Source organism: Notolepis coatsorum (assembly GCF_963971535.1).
Source record: "Notolepis coatsorum genome assembly, chromosome: 8".
Classification (NCBI taxonomy): Eukaryota; Metazoa; Chordata; class Actinopteri; order Aulopiformes; family Paralepididae; genus Notolepis; species Notolepis coatsorum.
The window spans coordinates 152,502,979-152,528,151 of NC_140172.1; the positions used below are offsets into that span (position 1 = coordinate 152,502,979).

General features: G+C 42.7%; 1 protein-coding gene across 1 annotated transcript in view; it reads right to left on the reverse strand.

Moving 5' to 3' along the window:
- The window catches only part of LOC311233840 (uncharacterized protein), a 93,507-nt gene that overhangs the window by 49,202 nt on the left and 19,132 nt on the right, over positions 1–25,173 (reverse strand). The window contains exons 7-12 of the mRNA XM_084320880.1: positions 21,021–21,675; positions 19,337–19,558; positions 18,906–18,980; positions 16,949–17,131; positions 13,042–13,088; positions 12,088–12,156 (exon numbers count right to left, since the gene is read on the reverse strand). Of these exons, the coding sequence (XP_084177006.1) occupies positions 12,088–12,156; positions 13,042–13,088; positions 16,949–17,131; positions 18,906–18,980; positions 19,337–19,558; positions 21,021–21,675 (1,251 nt within the window). The remainder of the gene's footprint in view (positions 1–12,087; positions 12,157–13,041; positions 13,089–16,948; positions 17,132–18,905; positions 18,981–19,336; positions 19,559–21,020; positions 21,676–25,173) is intronic.

Consider the following 25,173-nt stretch of genomic DNA (forward strand, 5'->3'; position numbering starts at 1 on the left):
GTGTTGATTTTACATTAATTCCATGATTTTTAGGGCTGACCTTCGTCATTTTTTTTGGCAATTGAAGCTTCGGGGCCGAGCTTCGATTTTAATTCGAAACTTCGAATTAAAAAAAAATTAATACATTTTTATTTTATTTTTTATTATTTTTTTTAATCTTATGTTGTGGGACTTGTACAGCACTTTGGTAAACTTTGTTGTTTTTAAATGTGCTCTATAAATAAAGTGGATTGGATTAATGAATTAAGTAGCCCCTTTCGTGACTGTGACGCAGCCAACACGGCTGTGTGATTTAATTCAAGGTGGATCGCTGTTGTCGTTTGAACAACTTCAGATTTCATGGGAACTACCAATCCCCCAAATCAAGAATGTTTAAGATGAATGAAGTAAGATTTTGATTATTTGAAATATGGCCTGTGTAGACTAAATTATGCACAGAATTATGTCAGTCTACAAGGTCCGGCAATGTAGACCTTGTAGACTCCACTACAGACCAATTATCAGTGAATGTTCATGCATTTTTAAGAAGGGCTACTTCCACAAAAAAACAAAGAACTCACCAAAACATCTCAGTAGCACCTTATCTAAATGTTCTATTTCATATATGGAGATTCATATTTATTTATGTATTGCATGAATTTCTACATTTTATTTCCTATTTTGTTTATTCATCCCAGTATCTTTCTTTCTTATGTGTGGAATTCTACAAGGCATTTACATTCACATTTACATTTAGTCATTTAGCTGACGCTTTTATCCAAAGCGACTTACAAGTTCTGTACGACAGGTCATCAGGAAGGATACAACTCTATCAGCTGAGTAACAATATTCATCAAAGTGTTGCGTGTTACAGTGTAGGTTAGTTTATTAAGTGCATGACAGTAAGGTTAGTTAGGGTTCGATTTATTTAATTTTTTAAATTTTATTTCAGATAATGGTTGAAGTGCGTCTTTAGTCGACGGCGAAAGATTGGACGGGATTCGGCTGTCCTAACTGGGGTGGGTAGTTCATTCCACCATTGTGGGGCAAGGACTGAGAATAGGCGTGTAGGTGGTGTATACGTGTTTGAGGATGATATCCTTCAAACAGGCAATAGTGATGATATAATTTGGGCAGTGCTGAGCTGGGTTACTTTCCTCCAGTGTATTTTTCCCCCGGCCCCACCCAATGGCCCCATTCACACACACACACCGAAGTAAAAAAATAATAAAAAAAAATTGATTTTTTTTTTTAAACTTCGATTTTTTTTTAATGTTCGAAGCTTGTGCCATCGAACGAAGCTTCGAAGTATTTAAGACAGCCCTAATGATTTTACTCAAATAAATATCTCTTACAAGCTTCGGTCTTAAGTAGAAACATGCGATTTTTTATCTAGATTAATTACAGAAAATTGAGAGATTAATTAGTTAATTTTTTTTAATCTATTGACAGCACAAGTCTCCCTCTGTAATTTTTCGGATCTTTACAGATTATGAAAGTACAGAATGTAAGCTTTCAAATGAAGATGTGCTTATTTGAATCTAGTCAAGTCTCTCAGAGCAGAGAAAAACTGAGAAAATCCATTTTAAAGTTTGGCTGTATTTTTTAACACCTTGGCAGTCAGGTACTAGGTGTCACAAACTGCCTTTTTTAAACAAAGTTTTTTATTTAATTTTTTTACTATTTAGAGATACTATAACTCTTAGCTGTTACACTAATCTTACACATTCAAACTGTGATAATAGGACAAATATATATATTTCAAAAATGTTCTCGCAATCTGACTGACTCTTTCCGCTGGGCACGGTGACACAGACACAATCATATTACCTGTCAACCCTCCCGTTTTTCCCGGGATTCTCCCTTATTTCAACCTTCTCTCCCGCCATCCTCCCGTTAAAATATTTTCCCGTATTTTTATTTATTTATACAAAATGGTTGCAATTCGCCTCCGTGACGACAGGTGGCAGCAGTGTAGATTACAGGGATTAAAGCAAAAAAGAATCTCCTGACTGAAACTTTTTTTCAGGCCAAGTCATATTCTTATTTTAACCTCCACTGTTTTTTTTTTTTTTTTTTTTTTTTTTTAAATAGCATTAGCGTTTTAACACATTCCCTGCCACTGGTTCTATCCATCAATATAGCCAGCCTGCCACCACTCTAAGCCTATGGAGATGTTCACCTTCTTTGCAGGGCTATAACTTTTTAAATTGTATTGCTAAATTGACATTACTATGGCCCATTCAACATCGATTATCTATCGTTCATGATGTAGGAACGTTACTTTTTCATTCAAACATTCATATGAAAATACCTTCTAGAATATAAGTATGTTTTTATCGTTTTCTGCAGTAATTCCTAGAACGCTAGTTATAGGCCTAAACGCATATATAGATTATCGATTGCTGTTTATTCCCGATACACGCTATATTAAAAAATGCAACTGTATATGATCCTATACGTTATGCCTCATCATGTGCGGATGAACGGGGGGGGGGCGTTTATAATTCCGTGATCGTCAGTAAATGCTTTATGTAGTATGGGTGATATATAGATCCGATCGGTTTGCAGTGAAATGAATAAACAATTGGGATGAAAATAGCGTCAGCGTCCTCTTACCGTGCGTCAATGAGACTGGCGGTGGTATAGGACGTCGATCGCCTAGGTCCATTTCCGGTTTGTATGTCGCAATAAACGCCGAAATTATATAGATTATTAAATTTATAAAGCGGTGCATTATGTACATAGTGTCTGTCGGGAGCCTTGCGACAATATCTGATGGCCGGATGAATTTAATCGACGCACAGCAGCCATATCCTGTTTACCAGTGTAACTCGCCCGACCATCCACCAGGCGGCGGTATTGAGCCGTCGTTGTATTGAGCCGTAGGGTCCAGCTTCAGCGCCGGAGGTGTATATATGGATTATGAATGCCATGGCGAAAAAATTAAATATTGATATCAATAACGCTGTACAGCGTGGTCTGGCAGGCAACGCATGGCCGGCAATAACGCTGTACAACGGGATTGGCGGGGAATGTGTTAAGGGAGCCTACTGTCCTGACTGTGACTATAGACCCTACTGTTGTGGTTGTTGTGCCAGGCAGGGAGGCTGTGTGCTGGAGAGCGTGAATGCAAGTCTTGTGGCTAGCTTCTGATTGATGGCGAGCTAGCACCCTTTTCCCATTACTTTGAACCATGAACTAAAAGGCTTGTTATCATACAAACAAGGGACTAAACACGTTTCGCAATTATGCCACAAAAATGTGGAACGCCCTGCCCACAGCCGTAAAAAAAATGTGAATCATCGGCCCCTCTAGGGGGGTCCGGTGGGCATGCCCCCCCCCCCCCCCCCCCCCAGGATTTTTTTTTTTTTTTTTTATGTTTTAAAGTTAAATGCATCAATCTGGTGCACTTTGAGAGCAAAATTAAGAGGCTAGAACTTTGTGCTCAAACCACAAAATCGACTAGACACTAGAGCATACATTTGAGCCATCAAAGAAATTAAGCAAAAGTGGTTACCTGTGTTGAACTAGTTTATTTTTTAGAAAATAAAAAAATAGACTGGATTACTATTACGACTACTACCTCTGCCAATACTACTGATACATCCCTATTGGCAAACTTCATATTAAAAAAAAATTTAAATAAATTATTTTTTATAAATATAAATCAAAATATTATATAAATATAATCAAATTGACGGAAATCCGTCTCAAGACGGAACGCTTTAATGCCTGAGATTAGAACATTAGCACAGGAAGTCAGACCGGAAGACGGTTGGCAAAGTGGGGTTCTTCTTCTTCTTTATGTTTTCCGGCAGTGGCGTATTACTGCCCTCCTCAGTTCTATACTACGCCCACAATTATAATAATAACTAAAATAACATTATATCCTCTGATACAACTCTGACTCATGCAGAAATGTCATCACTGCCTCTGTGATCAGCTGGTGATTCTCATTATTCAGGCCAAAGAAAGATTTTAGAGAAAGAAGAAACTCCCAATTCTGATAACCTTTTATAAAAGATGTCCCCTTCTTTCCTATACCTGTCACATTCTAGGAAAGCATGCTTGACCTTTTCAGGCTCTCCACATTCACACCGCCCATCTGGATGTTTTTCCACAATTCTTAAGGTACTGTTCAACCCACAATGTCCCATCCTCAATCTACACATCTTGACCCTATCGCTCCTAGACCCATATCCAGCCACGTTGATTTTGACTGGCTGCAGAGAGAAATAGTGCATCCCCTTGGTCCCCCTTTCCCACTCAGCCTGCCACTCAGCCTCTACTCCTTTCTTAATCTTCTCTCTGAGTTCAACTCTTCCCATTGAAATGCCTATCTCTTCTTCCCTTTCCAGGCTGTGTTTGGCAAGGGAATCAGCTGTCTCATTTCCCTCAATCCCAGCATGCCCCGGAACCCAGCAAGGCTCCACTGAACAGCCTGCCTTCTCAATCCTATATAAAACTAATATTATTTCCTGAATGAGATCAGGCCGAGCTTTGGACCTACCTGCAGTCACAGCCATCAGTGCAGCAGCTGAGTCAGCACATAATCACCTGGCTTGTTCCCGGAGAGCTCACTCTCGGCCGTGGTTTCTCAGTGTATAATGTATGGTGCTCTCCCTCAACATGTGAGTAGGGTGAGACAACACCATTCTTTAGTCCAAATAATACCCTACTTTATACTATATTATTGTCATTCGTTTAATGTAAAGTCAGTCTTACATTGGCTCTGCTTTAACGTTGCATTTACCTATAATCCATTAAGACCCGTGTGCCAGTATAACTTTTGTAAAGTAATGAAGCGCAAATGTAAAGTTAATCAATACACAATGAAACAATATCTTTATCTATATCACATGTCAAAACTACTTTAATAAAACAAGATTTCCGTTTTTCATTTCTACTCATTCATCCAAAACAAGACAGCAATTCTACTTCTGCATGCACCGGGAGAATTTAGCTAATAGCACAGATTTGGAGTTGATAGAATGGACATTGCTGTTCTAGGAAATGTTGCACATGGTGGAAATAATGGAATTAACATGTCTAACATAATTAATAATGTGCGCCATGGCAAGCTCTCTCTCTCGCCCTCTCTCTCTCTCTCTCTCTCTCTCTCTCTCTCTCTCTCTCTCTCTCTCTCTCTCTCTCTCTCTCTCTCTCTCTCTCTCTCTCTCTCTCTCTCTCTCTCTCTCTCTCTCTCTCTCTTCTCTCTCTCTCTCTCTCTCTCTCTCTCTCTCTCTCTCTCTCTCTCTCTCTCTCTCTCTCCCTCTCCCTCCTCCCTCCCTCCCTCCCTCCCCTCTCCCTCTCCCTCTCCTCTCCCTCTCCCTCCCCTCCCTCTCTCCCTCTCCCTCCCTCCTCCTCCCTCCCTCCCTCCCCTCCTCCCTCCCTCCCTCCCTCCCTCCCTCCCTCCCTCCCTCCCTCCCTCTCTCCCTCCCTCCCTCCCTCTCTCTCCCCCTCTCCCTCCCTCCCTCCCTCTCTCTCCCTCTCTCTCTCTGGACTGCCCAGTAGTAAAAAGCGATAAACGCTAAAAAATTAATCTTTAGTATGCTATTTATTCAACAACAGGTGATTGTATATATTTGTATTAGTATCATTAATCAATGAGTAGTATGGGGCTGCAGCACTGCAGATATACCCTACTCCAATGATCCACACGGACATTATTCGTTGCTGCACTTGCTTCCAGAAGGCTCCGTTGAAGTGCAGAGGATCTGTTGTGATTTTTGCACAATAAATATTCAACATTCTCTTTTGAGACTCCGCCTCAGACTCTTATGATTTGGCACTAAAAGCTAAACATTGTCACGATATGGCTGTCCGCAACATGTCATTATTGTGTACGCGAGGTGGTTCAGTGACAACGCTAACGTGAGCTAGGTTAGCTAGCATGAGCTACCGGGAGATGGAAAGACTGTAACGTTACTGGTGAAATGTGATTTACGTTGGAATACTCCTTTGCCAACTTGCTGTACTTTGCTTGCAGGTCTGCAGCCATTATTGCTGGATTATGAATAGCCCCAACTTTAGCCAAGGTAACGTTATGGCTAAACCTTTAACGTTAGTTAACGCTAGCTTTCGGTTAGCTGTTCAATGCTAATAACACCACCAAGCGAACCCATCAGAGCTCCCCGTCAACACCGCTCTGTCGGACGATGTGGCATTTAAGAAAGTATCTGCTGTTAAAATGACAAACAGCATTGACACTTTAATTCACGGTCGGTTAAACACACGTTTGTTTTATAATGCTCACAGCAGACCGCAGTGTTGTTGATAAATTACGTGGGGCCGGGGGGATTTAAGTTCTGCAAAAAAGGTTCCATACCGTTGCAATCGCTCGGTGCACAGCGCGTACTGTACCGGAAGACCACATTGAGGCGGTACAGTACGTATCCGCGTACCGTTACACCACTAATATATAATATATATACAAATATATACATACGAGGGGGAGGAGACTACATTGGGAGGGGGCGGGGGAGGGGGGGGGCAATGTACTGTAAGATAAAGAAAGGAGTTGAGGCTGAGTGGCAGGATGAGTGGGAAAGGGGGACCAAGGGAAGGCACTATTTCTCTCTGCAGCCTCGGGTCAAGATCAAGGTGGAGGGATATGGGTCAAGGAGTGATAGGGTGAAGATGTGTAGACTGAGGCTGGGACACTGTGGGTTGAACAGTAGCTTGTGCATTGTGGGCAAACATCCAGATGGGGTGTGTGAATGTGGAGAGATTGAAACTGTCGGGCATGTCTTCCTAAAATGTGAAAGGTATAGGAAAGAGAGGGAAATCTTTTATAAAAGTCTGGTAGAGCTGGGAGTCTCTTCCTTCTCTCTTAAATCATTCTTCGGCATGGATAATGAGAACCACCAGCTGATCACAGAGGCAGTGCTGACATTTCTGCATGCTTCAGAGTTGTACCAGAGGATATAGCGTTAGTGTATGTATTAGTATTGGACAGGCAAGAGGAGCAGAGAAGAAGGAGAAAGTGTGAGTTGAAGAGGCCTAAAGATGGCACACCACTAGTGTAGTATAAGAACTGAGGAGGGAAGAAATACGCCAAGAAAGAAGAAGAAGAAGAAGAAGAAGAGATCATCAAAAGAAGTGCGGAGGGCAGTAATACGCCACGATGCGTCTACACTGCCGGAAATTCAAAAGAAGAAGAAGAAGATGTTATCGATACGATTCCATTATCGATTCTGCTTATCGATCCGATTCTTTATCGATTCCCTTATCGATTCCTGATACATTTATAATTTACATAAATAAATTGGAAATGCAACAGAACTAAGCTGGTTAGAATAACAACATGCAACTTGACATTTCTGATTGTCATTTATTGTTGAGCCCCCATGTCAGATTTCTTTATTGTTGAGCCCCCATGTCAGATTTCTTTTTTTTAACTATAATAATAATAAAATAATGTATTTGAGATTATCTTAAAATCTATTTATTTTTAGAATTTTTTTTATTCTTAAACTAATTTAATCTATTGAATAACGTCCTGTTGAATGTAACTACAGTTCAATATCTTAAACTAATTTAATCTATTGAACCGTAGTTGCATTCAACAGGTGTGTGAAAGACCAGGGCCCTCATGCATCAACGTGGACGTAGAACTTGACCTACTTCCACACGTAAGCACGGAATGTAGAACTAGCGTACGCACAGGGAAGTCGGCATTCATCACACATGCGTAAGCAGGCTCTATGCCCTGCCGTGTTGATGAATACCACTTTGTTCTACCGTCAATGCTCGTGCATGATTATCCATATATGGTCATGAAAATGAGGAAACACCCCCCATGGGATGTGAAATAATGGACCGACCGACCCGAGCGGGACTCCGAGAAACTCCACGGAGAATTCACTGCTGTCGAACCAAGAAGACACTATCGCGTATTATGATTTATGGGATAAATAAAAGGCGGACTTGTAAACGGTGATGTCAGATATCAACGGCTCCCTAAGACCATTGCTGCAATTCTGCCTGGACAGCTCAAAATACTAATAAAGACCGTTCGTTGACCACTGTTTGGCGTTGGTTGTGTGTCATTATAACCGTGCTGTTATATGAATGCCTTTATTAGTTGTGTTCGATTGGCTATATGATTTTTAGAGGCATCTATTTTGTTGTCGGCTAATAAAGACCGCGCTGGAATATGACTGCCTTTTCCCGTGTTGTTTGATTAATACCCACGGATTAAAGTTCTCCTCAATTCTATTCCAAATCGCGATGGATCTCCCGTCAATTTTCTACCTGCTGCATATGATTTCTAGAGGCATACTACAATCTATTTTGATGTCAGTATTGGGTAGCCTATATAAACAATATAATACGAGAGCATATACAAGAACAATGAATCTCACTGCATGTATGATGTATCCTGCCTTTCAATACATGAACTTGAATTCCATCATGTTTGTGTGCGGGACTCAAGGCTGCTGTCACAATGGGTGGTACCGCCGTACAGTAATAATAACAGTCCACACAATATCACGATCCATGCCATAGCCTATGTTCCATTAGGACATGATCTGTGACGACAAATGTTCTAGAATGTTTGATTAAGATATCATACTCTGACAGCATGCCTATGACTATGAGCAACAAAAACGCGAACTTGAATCCCATCATATAGTCTGTCCACTATCTGCATGGTGTCATTGCAATGCGTTTTCTATTCTTTCTTGTACAGTAAAAAGGGGGAAGAACACTATATTCATATGACTTATTCTGCTTACAGCTTCGAAATTCCACTTGTTTCGTTTAACGTAAAGCCTTTTAAATATAATCAAAACGTTCCCGTGTTTCGGCGGTCTGTGCGCAAAATAATAACGAGTTGAGCTTTATGATTTATGATGAATTGAAAATGGGGGACCCTGATGTAAACAGGACGAAAGTTGGTCTGCATCCCCAATTAACAATTGTATGTACTGAGCTGTACTGTACTCATTCTGCAATTTGTTAATAAACTTTTCAATCAATCAATCAATCAAGCTACGCGGAGCGCAGTCAGTCAGTCAGTAGCCTACACCCCGTATATTCCGATAACGCTATATAAACCATGCTGCATTCATTCTGAGAGAAAGATCTATTATTCCAAATGCTATTTCTAGGGTTTTGACCATAATTACACTACTGTTGCTATCTTACAATGAACTACGGTTCATACAGAACATCCAGTGTTATTATGCACAGAAGCTCATTTCCTTGTTGTAATAATATATTCTACCACTGGGCGCGAGGTACGCCAGGTCTGACCTGTGCGTAGATGTACGCACGAAGTCAAGTTCAAATTGATGAATCCCACTCTTTGCTTAGAAATGATCGTACGCACGGGTTACGCACAGATCTGTGCGTAGAACACGTTGAAAACACGTTGATGCGTGACACACACACACACACACACACACACACACACACACACACACACACACACACACACACACACACACACACACACACACACACACACACACACACACACACACACACACACACACACACACACACACACACACACACACACACACACACACACACACACACACACACACACACACACACACACACACACACACACACACACACACACACACACACACACACACACACACACACACACACACACACACACACACACACACACACACACACACACACACACACACACACACACACACACACACACACACACACACACACACACACACACACACACACACACACACACACACACACACACACACACACACACACACACACACACACACACACACACACACACACACACACACACACACACACACACACACACACACACACACACACACACACACACACACACACACACACACACACACACACACCTCCCCGGTCCCCGCTCGCCCGTCCTGTAAGGTATTGGCTTGTGTTGCTACACGGACATGTTTGTATGTTGCACGGTACTTCCTGACTTAACGTTACCTACTAGTAAACAGACAGTCAACGTGATCACACGCTCTCCGTCTCTTATTATATGTGAACTAAAGAGTACAAGGTTTACACAACAGCCCCCACCCCTGTTTTTATTGTATTTGTACCTGTACTACCTGCTGTCAGCTGTTATCTCTCTCTGTGAGCTTGATTAGCTAGCATTAGCTAGCGTTAGCTCCGCGGCTAATCTTAGGTTACCCTGAATTAAATCAATGACTAGGTTCTAAAACATTAGAGTAGTTTTCACTGCAGATAGAAACAGCCAAACAGCGGGAGCATATGACCAAAACCCAGGCAATTTCGAGCCCTTAAGGAATCAAATAGTCTGCCATGGCTACATGCGTGGCGCTAATGTTATGCGCAACTGTAGGAAAAACCTGGCATCGATAGTCACGGAGGCATGCAATTCCAGGAATCGGACAATTAGGAACCGGCTCCCAACGGGAACCGGTTTTCGATTCCCATCCCTAGTGTAACACCCTCTACTGCAATGATGACTCAACCTGTTTTTGATCTTTACTGATTGGCTTTATTTCCGTTCGAAGAGAACATCTTTATTCCGAACCGTAAAACTGTGAAACATACATGAAATACAATAAATCACTTATCAAACCATAACAACAATCTACTTGTATAGGAGTGGCACCGGTCTTTGCATTCCCTCCTTCTCCGAGCTTCGATTCGCTACTGATAAATAGTAAAGTTAACCCACTGAACTTAACCTACAAGCACATTACGGCCCCAAACGTACCTTGTTGACTGCATGCAATACGAGAGGAAATTTAGGAGCTCTGGTGTCGGTGTGTCTCGGCTGATGGTTGTGGAGGAGTGAGGGATCGACCCTTGTAACTTCTCTCTATTTATACACTGTGGAGCGAAGTTCTGGAAGGTACTGCTATGACATCACTGCGGCATCCTCAAACTTCCAGAACGTTCTAGCCTGTTCTAACCGGTACTACTATGACATCATACTGAAGCGTAACTTGAATTACACTGTGACACGCCTGCAGTTACACCTAGTATATAATATATACACCTTGTCGAGTACCCCAATATTAACATATGGACCCTTAAAAAACGTTGAATAAAATTTTAATGACTAATAATTAGAGCTGTCCTCGACTTAAGAAATTCTTAAGTCATGGCATTTTTTTCCATTCATCGGTTAGTTGATTTAATCAACAAATCTGTAATTGCATAATGCAATCATGCAGAATTTACATTTAGTGCAAAAATGCATAAAAAACTAATCTACTAACACATTGTTTGTCAATGTAAGATCAAATGGGACGATTATATATATATGTGTGTGTGTGTGTGACCGAGCCCAGCAGCTCGTGGCACAAGTCTCCCTCTGTAATCTTTCAGATCTTTACAGATTATGAAAGTACAGAATGTAAGCTTTCAAATAAAAATATTTTAAGATATGCTTATTTGAATCTAGTTAAACATAAAGTCTCAGAGCAGAGAAAAACTGAGAAAATCCATTCTAAACCAAATCAAATCAAATGTATTTGTAAGGCCCGACAACACACGTTAATGTCCCCATGGGCCGGACACGTCTTCTTTAAACAAGTCAAGAAGAAACATCACAATAAGTCAAGAACAAAACAAGAGCACCATAAAGTCCAAAACATTTAAGATAAATGCAAAATAAATCAATTCTAAAGTGTGGCTGCAACACCTTGGCAGTCAGGTACTAGGTGTCACAAACTGCCTTTTTTAAACAACAGTTTTTACTATTTAGAGATACTATAACTCTTACACTAAATATGTTGTCAATGTAAGATCAAATGGGACGATTATATATATATATATAATTTTTCCAATGCGAGTGAAACGCTGTAGAGTCCTGGCTTTAGACAGATATCACCAACAGTGGTTTAAGAGAAGTTGTTTGTATTTCAAATGCGATTCATTCATTCATTGCAAATTAGTTTGATGACATGTTGCACATGTTATGACTTTCCACTGCGAAGACGGCACATACTGTAAGTAATGATGGTCATGAATATGCGAATCGACGAAATGTCATGAAATAAAATTTCGACAATTTGCATATTCATGACTCATCGATGCATAGATCGAGAGGGGGCTAAATGAAATAAATAAATGAGAAGGTCAATTTACCAGATTTCCGGGCTTTTGGAAGACCGGCAACAGACCTGGAATCTTCCATTGTCGTTTCATCACCTTTGCCTGAAACCAAACGGATGAGGTCATGAGGGACACACTACCGGATGAGGTCATGAGGGACACACTACCGGATGAGGTCATGAGGGACACACTACCGGATGAGGTCATGAGGGACACACTACCGGATGAGGTCATGACACACTAGAAAGCATTCAAACCTTTATTCATAGAGCATTTATAGAGTCAGCACCATCGCATTTATAGAGCACCGGTTTCAACTTGACAATATGAACATTGTAATGGACCCATGTTTATTTCCTGTTTCAGTGTTTGCTAATATCAATAGCTGAATAGGAAATCCATTACATTTACATTGAGTAATTTCGCTGAATGCTTTTACCTAATAAGTCAGCAGGAAGAGTACAACTCTGGCAGCTAAGGGTCAAGTAAAATTGTTCAGTTACAGTCTCGAGTGCATAGTAATATAGACAATATTAGCATAGTAGGTAGTAGTATAGACAAAGTAGATATAAGCTCCTAAGTAGCAGAGTGCAGAATAGTAAAAGACAGTATGAAGGTTGGTATTTTTTTCTCTCTCCAGATATTGACTGAAGAAATGTGTTTTTAGTCGACGGTGGGAAATTGGGCGGGTTTCAGCTGTCCTGACTGTGGTGGGAAGTTCTGTCTAGATCAGACTAGATCAGTGGTGCTCAACCAGGGGTCCATCAATCTCACCATATGGGGTCCTCAACACAGAACAGGTTGAGAACCACTGGTCTAGATAAATGCCTACTGTACTGCACTGTATCACAGTCGTTATGTATCACAATCATTATGCATCACAATAGTTACATATATATATTAATATCGGCTAAAATAATCGCAATATGACATTTTGTTCAAATCATTGTAAATACATTTTTCATACAAACTTAAGGAAAATCTTACCAGAACTTCTGCCTGGAATGATGTGAAGGTCCTCTTCACCAGACTTGCTGAAATATTGAGTTAAAACAGAAATATGTATTTATATATATATAGATTGGTGCTTGAAGATCAGGAAAAGGATTAATAGAAAACATTGTGATATCAACCCACTCTTCATCCTGATTTAAGGATCGAATGATAGATTAATAGTATTTTCAGTCTTAAGATGGTAGATTAGTAACTGTCGGTGTCATGGTGAGGTAATATACTCACTTAGAGTCATGGTGAGGTAATATACTCACTTAGTCATGGTTACAGTAGGTAATATACTCACTTAGTCATGGTGAGGTAATATACTCACTTAGAGTCATGGTTACAGTAGGTAATATACTCACTTAGAGTCATGGTTACAGTAGGTAATATTAGTGATGCACGATATATCGGCCGCCGATATAATATCGGCCGATATGGCCGTTTTTTTACACATCGGTATCGGTCCGATATCAAGATAGGGCCGATATGGGCCGATATTAAAAAAAAAAAAATTTGCATGTTTTGGCCTTAACACTGTTTTGGCCACGCCGTGTTTTCCTTTTTACCCCCTTGAATGCCACAGTCCACTCCCAATGTTAACGTTAACACTTTGGTCGCCAAAAACGCCTTACCACGTCATTCCCTGCCATGCTCATTCTGCCAAAGACGCCGTACCACGTCTTTGAGATCAATATTTCTAAAATCTGTGATCGCAATCATATTTCTCCCCCGGAGACTTGAGATCTACTGTTGATCCCCTCTCAACTCTCCAACGGTTCAAGAGCGCCATCTGGTGGCCGATCGGCGGATCAACTCAAACCGGAAACCGGAAACGGAAGCTGGTGCTCATTCCAATTCGGTCCGATCACTCGCTAATAATCCCCGGGACTCAAGCTAGACACAATGGATAGCATATTTCAACATCCCATAATAGGAATATTTCTGCTCCACGCTCATCGCCCAACGCTACGAGGAAGCTACGGTTAGTTTCAGCGTTATTTTTTAACGTGTTCGATACAAACTGCTCTAATGATCATATCACCCACACTAGATGAATCATCTAACGTTGGCCACGGAATTATAAACGACCCCCCCCCCCCCATCCGGTCAACATCAGATGATAAGTAGTAACTTTTAGAAGCACGTGCACTTGAAATTTTTTATCTCGCGCAGATTGCTATCAAACTGTATTTGATCATCAATATAATGCATTTGGGGCTATAAATCACGTTCTGGAGAATGCTGCAGAAAACGATAAAAACATACTTATACTTTAGACCATATTTTAGTATGAATATGTGAATGAAAAAGTATAACGTTGCTACACCCTGAACAATAGATACTTGACGTTGAATGGGCCATAGTAATGTCAATTTAGCAATACAATTTAAAAAGTTATAGCCCTGCAAAGAAGGGGAACTTCTCCATAGACAAATAGAGCTGGCGTGGGATGGTTTATTATGAATATAAGCCTGGCGACCAAAGTGTTAATATCGCCTAATCTATGTTTTAAATTATGGCTATGTGTCTAATCTGCCCGTCGCTTATCAAAGAATAATTTTCCAGTCAGTTTTGTCAAGGCAGATTGGTTTTTTATCGCTTCATTTCCGTTTGAGAGCATTTTGAAAAGCACCCGTTTTCAGGTGAAAAACAGCCCATTCTGTGATAATCGCCTTTTACTGGAATATTCCAGAACGTTGATATTTGTCGGCCTATTTATGAATCGTTTTCAAATAAACGCTAGATGATCAATAGTATACGTGCACGCACGCACGTTCGAGCCGCGCGCTGATAATAGCTGCTTTCATTTCCTCATGGATTTTACAGTGAAACAGCTAGAGCACATTATCACAAAAAAGCTTATATCTCCTCGAAAACGAGTCTGATTATCCTAACACTGATAACATAGATTCCTTACCTGACATCAGATGGTATCCAAATGGTATATTCCAATTCCTGATCACCATTCGAAAAAATCGATAAGTATATTGATCCAACGTGTGTACAGTATAACCCATGCTCGCCGCGGCTCAGAGGATCCAGAATGAACTCTGGTAACTCCGGCTGCATCAGTGGACTGGAAAATGTGGACTGGAATATTTTTTTTCCCCCATCCATTTTCATTGAGTCCATTCCAAAAGGGTGATTTACCATCTGGGAGACGATAGGGGGCGCTATTTTCACATCTGATCGCCGGCGGCCCCTGGGTAGGCTAGGGTAGGCTCGCGTGATGCAATATGATTTTAGATCGCTAAAAAAAAAAAAATCAGAGAAAAGCCGTGACGTGGCTTTCAGCGTAACTATCGTAAACCCGAGAAAAGCCGTGATGTGGCACTCAAAGTGTTAGCACTTTCAGTGCCCATCACGACATAACTCGTTTTATCAGCCCAACGCCTGAATGCCCATCACGACAAATATCGCTTTATTTCTTTATTAGCGATCTGAATTCATATTTCATCAACCGAGTCTCCCGTTGGTACAGCAGCCCCTGTAGCAGCTCAGATTTGGAAAAAGCGCCCCCTATCGTCTATCCTGTGTAACTGCAGGCGACTGACCTGGGATCAGTCGATATGTAGAGGCGGAGCCAGCTGGCTCCTTGAGCTGGCAAGCCGTCTGATCATCATGGCAGTGATCGCGGGACGGAGATCGGCCTGGAATATGTAATTACAGCAGCCAATAATCAATTGATAAGCGTGATCGATATTTGGAATGGCAATCAGGAATTGGAATAATCTTTTTGGAGAACATCTGATCTGAGGTAAGGAATCTATTTTACCAGTCTTGGGATAATCAGAGTTGTATTCGCTGAGATATAAGCTTTTGCCCTATGTGTGATCTGTCTGTCTGTGCGCGATCGCTGATGAGGAAATAAGAGAATCGATTTTCAGCTCGCGTCTCTAGTGTGCATACGTACACATATACTATCGATAATCTAGCGTTTATTTGAAAACGATTCATAAATAGGCCGAAAAATGTAGTTTTTGTGTATTCTAGAATATTCCAGTAAAGGGCGTTTATCATGGAATCTTTATATTTTCCTTGAAAACGAGGGCTTTTCAAAATGCTATAAAATGAAAATGAACCGATAAAAAAACAATCCGCTTCGACAATGTTGACTGGAAAACGAGTCATTGATAAGCGACGAGCAAATTAGACACATAGCCATAATTTAAAAACGTTTTTAACGCTAACATTGAAGTGGATGGTGGCACTCAAGCACTAAATCGTGCGCCCCACTGCGGGCACTGAAAGTGTTAAATGGGAACTATCTTATAAATGGCCTTTTTGAGTGTTTAGCATTGTTTCCTAGCTATGTGAACTTATATTAATATGATCTATGTCTCAAAATTCTCATATTGGCGCATTCTTCCAATTCTCCTCTCACAATATTCACCCTCACTGAACTGAGTCGTTTGAAAATGTGCCTATATGTGATGTCATATAGTCACTGCTGCATGTTAATGTTCAGGCGAACACGACGATGCACAGTGGTTTAGGAGCCCAGGCTCAAAACGGCTCGAGATCTTGAGGTAGAAAAATGCTGTTTTTGAGGACTTGATTAGAAATACAAAACAATGAATAAAAAAAATATATATATTACAGAGGTGTTCCATAGACTCACAGGAATTGTGTAAAAGTGCCCAAATAGTGAAAGAAATAGTAAAATAGTTCCCCTTTAAATAGTTTCAAAATATCAGTCATTTCTGAAAATAAGTTACAAAAGTAAAATAATTATGCGTTTGGGAAAATAGCTCTTTATTTGATTATCATAAAAAAGTGTTTTCTATACAGAGATATCGACATCGGTAAATATCGGTATCGGCCAGAACAGCAATATTAATATCGGTATCGGCCACAATTTTCACATCGGCGCATCACTAGGTAATATACTCACTTAGAGTCATGGTTAGGGAAGCTCTCTCTCTCCGTTTCCTTTTCTTCTTCTGCACTGTCCTCTGCCCCGCTGTCCTCTGCCCCGCTGTCCCCTCTTCTTTGTTTCTTGACGTCGACCGACAACCGTACTTCCTCAGTCAGAAGTCTTTTGGGCCTTTGGAATACGTTTGGCAGGGCTGAGGGCCTATGGCAAACAATTGGAATACCACTGAATTTCAACATTGTATGTATTATGCAACGGTCGTGACATCGTCACCTTAAACTCCGATGCCCCGAGGGAGTTTCGAACCCGGGTCTCCCACGCCGCGGGCAACAGCAGAGACCGCTATACCAAGACGTGAACTCACTGTCTTTTGAGGATGAGAGTGAGTTTAACCCATTAGCACCGCTACTCACTTCACAACATCTGAAGTCCTTCGTGACTGCGCTTCGCGGTACCATCCGTTTCATATATATAATATACCGTAATTCCTCTAATAGTGACCGGTATTCAATTACAAACCGGGTCTCTATTAATGGCCGGGTGCGCTCTTGAGCTAAGCAACTATAAGCCGACCTCCTAATACAAGCCGGGTTACTAATATACTGAGCTGCATACTGAGCTGCTAAGGTAAAGTTACTTGATTTCACTTTGAAAACGTTGAAATTACCAGTGACCACCTGTAATTGCACGGTTTACTATTTCATACAACTTGGTTTCAATAAATGAACCCAGTACATTTTACTGGGTTCAAACTGACACAAAATGTTGATTTATTCATTATGATCCGTTTGAAAATTAGAAATATAGGCCTCTCTCTTATACATGCCTCCTCCTAATAAAAGCCTGGTACCCGCTACAGTTTAAGCAAATACAAGCCCGGGTCACTATTAGCGGAATTACGTTAGTACATATTATTCCTAAACCCTAGAAAAGTATTTCACTACAGTCTCTCAAATACAGAAATGAGAGAACAGTGTCTTGCAGTGGCAGTTACAATATTGCCGTTAGAAGAATGATTTCCCACCAGTATTAAGGCACAACACAAGTGATGGCACAGAAATATTTTCCCTCAAGCCATTATTGGAGGATTCATTTTTTAAATCATTATTCAGGACAGACTTAGTTAGGACATAGTTGGCTGGGCTCTACTGGAGAAAAGACTGACCCAGACAAGTTCAATTTAAGAATTTTTAAGACCTTTTTAATACCAATATACCATACTAGCAAAAAAAAGCTGCACTTGCGTGCCAATTTAAATGATCACGCATTCCATACAAGCTCTCGCCCAATGCACCAAGCTCCCGGTATCCCCGCAAAAAAGTTGAATACAAAAACGGTTCAAATATTTTATATTATTTAATCTCAGTGGCTGAGTGGCGCAGTGGGCAAGGCGCTCGCCACTAACGCAGGAGACGCTGGTATCGAGTCCAGCTCTCGCCGTTGCTACCGGCTTGGCCGGCCGTCATACTAACACAATTGGCAGTGTTAGAGGGTGGGAAAGCCGGTGGGTGGGGATTGGACGTTGTGGACAGCGACTCCTACAGGTCGGTTGGGTGACGCCGGTGCGGCGGAAACAGGAAGTAGCGGGGGCAGCGTGAGCCTCCCACGCGTTACTCCTCGCCACTGAGAGTTCGAGCTGCTGCGGTGAAAAGATGCGACAGGCTGCCTCCTCGTGTACCGGAGGGGACACGTGATGCAAGGCTTCTATCCTCACTACAGCCGACCAGTGGGAGGCATAGTCTAGCAACGTTCAAGACAGGGGGGAGGGAAGAATTGGATAATACGAAATTGGGATGGGAGAAAAATAAGGAGAAAAAAAGTGAAAAGAAAAATAATATTATTTAATCTCCCAGCCGGGCTGCCCCCCCCTGGAGGGTTCTCCCACCCAGCTACCAGGTCGTTATCACCAGTGGTGCGACCTCATAATTCTACTACTGTACAAATATGACCAAACAGAGCAAAAATAACAGCTTACTTGGCTTGTGCAGAATCCGGGGAAGTCTTTTCAGTCTCTCCCACTTTCTCCTTTTTCCGAGGTGGGCCTTTTTTACTTTTACATTCCCAGACAAAAAGGCAAGAAAGAGAAAAAGGGAAATGAGAGACAGAAAGAAAGAGACAAGGAGAAAGAGAGAGAAAGACAAAGAGAAAGAAAGAAACGGAGAGAAAGAGACAGAGAGAGACAGAAAGAGGGAGAGAGAGAAAGACACAGACAGAGACAAAGAAAGAGACAGACTTAGTTAGGACATAGTTGGCTGGACTCTACTGGAAAAAAGTCAAGACCCAGACAATATCAACAGGGTATCTTCAACAAGTTCAATTTAAGACATTTGTGCGTCACCAGTGGTGCAACCTCATAATTCTACTACTGTAAAAATATGGCCAAACAGAGCAAAAAGAAAAGCGTACTTTTTCCAAGGTCGGCCTCTTTTACGTGGTACAGGTCCAGGGACCAGAACATTCTCAGCCAGCGTTCCCAGAGGCAACGGTGGACCGGCGATATCTTCTCGACACTCTTTATGTTTCCCACCGACCGGAGCGTCCGCAGCCAACACGTCTCTCTTCCTGAGCCTGAGCGTGCGCGTCTCCGGCAGCGGCAGCCGGCCGGTGATGTCCTGCCTGGACTTCCTTCTTTTATGTAATAAAATCATTTAAAAAATCATTTATAATTTAGAAATGAGATCGCATAGGTCTATGAATCGAATATTTTTTTTCCCATCGTGCAGCCCTACCTCAAACTGAACCCAAGCAAAACAGAATTGCTTCACCTGCCAGCCAAATCCTCCCCCCTGACCGACCTTTCCATCACAGTCGAGAATATAGTTGTGGTGGCTGCGTCCCCGACCGCCAAGAACCTTGGTGTTGTCCTTGACGACCGTCGACCAGCTGAACTTCTCCGCTCACATCACAGCGACAACCGGAACCTGCAGAGATTCCTCCTGAGCAACGTCAGAAGGATCCCGCCCCCTTCCAACCACTGCCGCCAAGCCTCTTCAACTCATTCAGAGCGGAGCGGCCCACCTGATCTCAAACCTACCGAAGTCAGCCCATGTCACCCCACTTCTTAGGGACCTGCAATGGGCCCCCATTGCTGCACGAATCCGCTTCAAGGCCCTGGCTCAACCTGGCATATCGTGCGGCGAAGAGAACGGCTCCCGCCTACCTCCGGTCAATGGTCTCTAACTACACACTTTCAAGACCCCTACGCTCTGCATGTTCTGGCCGTCTCAGACCTACTCCTATCCGAGCTCCGGGAGGGTCATCAAAGAGAAGCCGCCTAATCCCGGTCCTTGCCCCACAATGGTGGAACGAACTTCCCACCAGTTAGGACAGCCGAAACTCGTCCAATCTTTCACTGTCGACTAAAGACACACTTCTTCAATCAATATCTGAAATGAAGAAGAAAAAAACCTAACTAACCTTACTGTCATGCACCTAATATACTAACCTACACTGTAGCACTCAACACTTTGATGAACATTGTTACTCAGCTGATAGAGTTGTGCCCTTCCTGATGACTTGTCGTACAGAACTTGTAAGTCACTTTGGATAAAAGCGTGTCAGCTAAATGACAAAATGTAAATGTAAAGTCAAAATCAAAAGTAGCCAAAACATTGAAAATAGCCCAAGACTCCACAGGGTTATGGCCTTAAATTAATTGAGAATTATGAATTTAATACTTTTAAGACTTTTTAATACCCCACAGATACCCTGATCAAGTTTGCCATCAGGCCTTCCCAACAATGTGGTGTACCACAAGGTTCTTCCACCCAGCTACCAGGTCGTTGTCACCAGTGGTGTGACCTCATAATTCTCCTACTGTAAAAATATGACCAAGGGGAGCTCCAGTAGCTCACCGCATATCTCGGCGCTATTTCTGCGTCGGGGAAAACCGTGCTGCGTCACGGATCTGGTGGACTCGAGTTCGATTCCCGGACCCGCCGTCATTTACCAGAATGTCTTCCCCTGATCTATATCCCGTTTCACCCTGTATCTGTCGGTCATGCTTGACCAGAAAAAGCGATAAACGCTAAAAAAATAAAGTAAAAAAAAAAAAAGAATATGACCAAACGGAGCAAAAAGAAAAGCTTACTTGGCTTGTGCAGAATCCGGTGAAGTCTTTTCAGTCGGTCCCACTTTCTGAGTTTTCGAAGGTCGGCCTCTTTTACGTGGTACAGGTCCAGTGAGCAGAACGTTCTCAGCCAGCGTTCCCAGAGGCGACGGTGGACCGGCGCCATCTTCTCGACACTCTTTATGTTTCCCACCGACCGGAGCGCCCGCGGCCAACGCGTCCCTCTTCCTGAGCCTGAGCGTGCGCGTCTCCGGCAGCGGCAGGCCCGTGATGTCCTGCCTGGACAGCAGCACTCTGTACTTCCGCAGCCGGCACAGCGCGGCCATGCGCTCCGGGTTCATCCCACTGCGGGTTTTGGGAAAGAAGACGGCGGCCTCCTTCTTCTTGTCCCGACGCTTGGCGGCGGGTTTCCGCGGCACGGCGACCTCCTCGGGGTGTTCGACCTCGACCTCCACAGAGCTGAGCTCCGGGGTGTTCGACCTCTTGGGCGGGACCTCCGAATCCGGGACCAAGACCCACCTGCCGGGTTCGCGCTCTACGTACATGACCCCCGGTGCGGGTTCCGTCTCTTCGTCTTCCGACGAGAGGGGACACCCCTCGGCGGCGACACTTTTCTTGGCCCACGTGACGGGGGACAGTGCTGAGAAGATGTCCTTATCCTTAGAAGATGCTTGCACTGCAAAAAAAAAAAAAAAAAAAACATTTGTTACAATTTGGATTCTTCACACTGAAGGAAGGGTGTGCTGCGTTTACAACACAAGACAGTATGAGAGCAATGCAGCACAATAATCGCTTATCTCGATTATCTTGTAAGGAAACAAGATTATTTTTTCCCCCATTTAATTTCAACCTTTATTTAAAATCGTAAGCTTCTGAGGTTTCCCTCGTTTACAGAAACGACGATTGTACAAAATGTAAACAGTACATAATACAAGCATTATTCACAATTTCCCTCGTTTACAAGCAATATTCACAGAAAATTAAACACCAGAGTAAAAATAAAAACCTTTTAAAGATAATTTAAAAAGATCAGCTAAAACAGTTACAGGTAGTCACACAATGGTCTGAAATCATACGTTTAAACATACCAAGGGAAGGGAGAACCTCCAATTTCAGAGTTGAAGGACATACCATGAGTTAGAGGCATCAAAGGAAAAATCTGACTTCCCTAGATCAGAACAAACTTGAGGGACCCTAAGAACCATCCAGTCATTCGATCTAGTTTTTAATTTATTTTTAAAATCCCCCCCCCCCCTCCTTTTTCCGATTTTTCTCCCATCCCACTGTTAGTCGTTATGCCAATTCCCAACCCCCTTCCTGGTTGTTGCGCACCCCCCCCTACTGTTGGTCCGGGACATGTGCAGCCAGCCGGCAGCCAGCCTGGCGGCGCAGATTCTCACGAGAGAGTGTAACGTGTGGAAGGTCACACTACCTTTCTCCAGATCCTACCCTCGCTGTGCAGTCGCCCCGACCGAACTGTAGGGGTCGCTGTCCACAACGCCCAGGACCCACTCACGGCTTCCCTCCGCCTAACTCAGCCAAACGAGTTAGTATAGCGATCAGCCCAAGCCAAGGCAATGCTGACTCTCCGGCAGTCGAGACCGCAGCCTCTTGCATTGGTGACGAGCACAATCTCCGCTACGCCACCTGGCCGCATCATTCGATCTAGTTGAATAGGTTCCAATATTCCAATCTAACAGTAAAGAGATATAAACAGGTCGTTACGGTTTACAAATAAGGGCTTAAAAAAAATACCAGTGTTTGTTGAGCCTTTCTGTAAGAGAAGGCCAACCCACCCGATAATACAGGACACAATGGTGAGTATCATATCTGTCACCAGTGAAGGAAATCGATGATTTGCATTTGGTTTATAACCTATATAGATATGAGTTTTAAGAGGATAATATCATCATCATCATCATCATTTTCAGCATGTATGTCTGTCTCCAGCCAAAACTGTGCAGAGGGCCGTTATCAGCTGGGTGGAACAGAGCAGAGAGGGAGTGTGTTTACAGGCAGTTTGTCTCCACAGCGAGCAGGGTGTGCTTCAAGGGCATCCGTCATCTTGATAAGGTTTGCATTAGCAGAATGGTCAGAGAGAGACACCACTAGAAACAGACGTTTAAATGTGTGTGAAGGGTGAACAGCAGTTGCCATGACAGCGCGTCACATGGCAACAAGTGTCGTTGCTATGGCGGAGATAATATAATGTGAGTTTCTTCCGGGTACAGTTAGAATGAGAAACGAACCACACCGAAGAGTGCACACGTTGATCAGAGACTTTCATCCCTCTCCACCCTCGCTGGGTGGGGGAGGGGAGTGACACCTCATCATTAGCTTCGCCTAACAGAGAAGGGTTTTGGCTAACGACGAGGCCTCAGCCACCATTGGACTAACAGCAGACAAGACAATAGAATAATTAATTTAGTGTTCCATCAAAGACTTTTCAAGGACAATACGAGATGGGTAACATCTGAGGCTTTTGTTTATGTAATAAACAACGGGTTCCAAGAAAGGTAACATGTCTGACGGTGTGAATTATTATGATTACGGATTGCATTAAAAGGGGAATGACCACGATGTACAACCAGTATGAGAAGACGTCGGAGAAATAAAACACAACGCAGAGACTACACGGGCCAACAGATGAAGAAGTGATAAGGGGCTGATTGTGGTTTGCCAGAATCCAACACCAGTATCATATCTGTCACCAGTAATAAACCCAAGAGCTGAGTGATATGCAGAATCCAGAGGTTTAAGAGTTTAATCAAGATAAGCGATTATTGTGCCACGTTGCTCTCGTTTTGTCTTGTGTTGTAATTGCAGCGCACCCTTCCTTCACAGCGGCGCACTCCGCCCCTCTCCCGAACAGTAGTTTCAGCCCGTCTGGAGGGGGAGGAGGGAGCCACGGTGCGTTTCTCCAGTAATTTTGAAAGATTTTTGCGATAATCAAGCAGCCCTAATATGTCCACCATCTGTGAAGCTGTCAATGGTTGCATTTGGGACCATACATCAGACATCCGGCAGGGCTCTACAGTGAGATTATTTCACTCGCATTTGCCCATAAAAATAGATATGTGCGAACTGGAAAAATAATTTAGGAGCACACTGTGCGAGTAATAGCTTTGCGTAGTGGGTGTGTCAACGCGCAATTGTGAGAGCAGAGCGGACACAATTCTGTGTTCCGAGATAACACAGATAACATTAATGACTACACGGAGACAGTGCTGGACTTTGTTTGTACTTTGGTGGAAGAAACAATCCCCACTACCACAATTAGAGTTTACCCAAACCAAAAGCCCTGGGTAGACAAATCCGTCCGTGAGGCTCTGAAAGCGCGCACCTCAGCATACAACGCCAGGCTTGTGGCAGGCAACATGAATGACCACAAGGTGGCGAGATACAACGTCAGGAGAGTAGTAATAGAAGCAAAGAGGCACTACAGGGATAAAATTGAACTCCAATATGAACAGGCTGACTCTAGAGCTATGTGGCAGGGCCTCAGAACGATGACAGATTAAAAAGGCACCTCCCTCAAGCTGAACAGTGACATCTCCTTAGCAAATGATCTCAATACCTTCTATGCGAGGTTTGAGGCTGGGAATAACAACACCAGCCTACGAACCACTGCAATGGAGGGGGGGACACTGCTGATGGAGACTCAGTGTTCAGGGTAACCAGGGAGCGAAATTAACTTTTTGACTCACCGGCCAGTGGCGGGTAGATGGGAAGAGTCTACCCGCCAAGCATATTTCTTACCTGCCAAAATCTTTTTGATTAAAAAAAAATATATATTTTATATAAAAATTTTTTTTTTAAATAAAATATATATTATATAATCATACTTGTAGTTGTATTATCTGCGAGACATCGCCACCACGCAATAAGTCAAAATGCTTGCTATCTGCAAACAGCTCCACTGTCTGTGTGTATACTTGAGTAGCCTCCAGCTCCAGCAAGGATTCTCCGGCCCTGCAGCTAGACCCTATATTCAGCTACACCCTACATTCAGCATGCAAGGATTCTCCGGCGATGCAGCTGGACCCTATTTATAACGTTACGGTTCATTTGTCAAATCACATTCAACATGCCCTCAGCTAGAATACGCATTCAATCAATGTTATAAGACATTGATATCAGGAGCTATCTGTAGCTACTGCTAGCCCGGTAGATA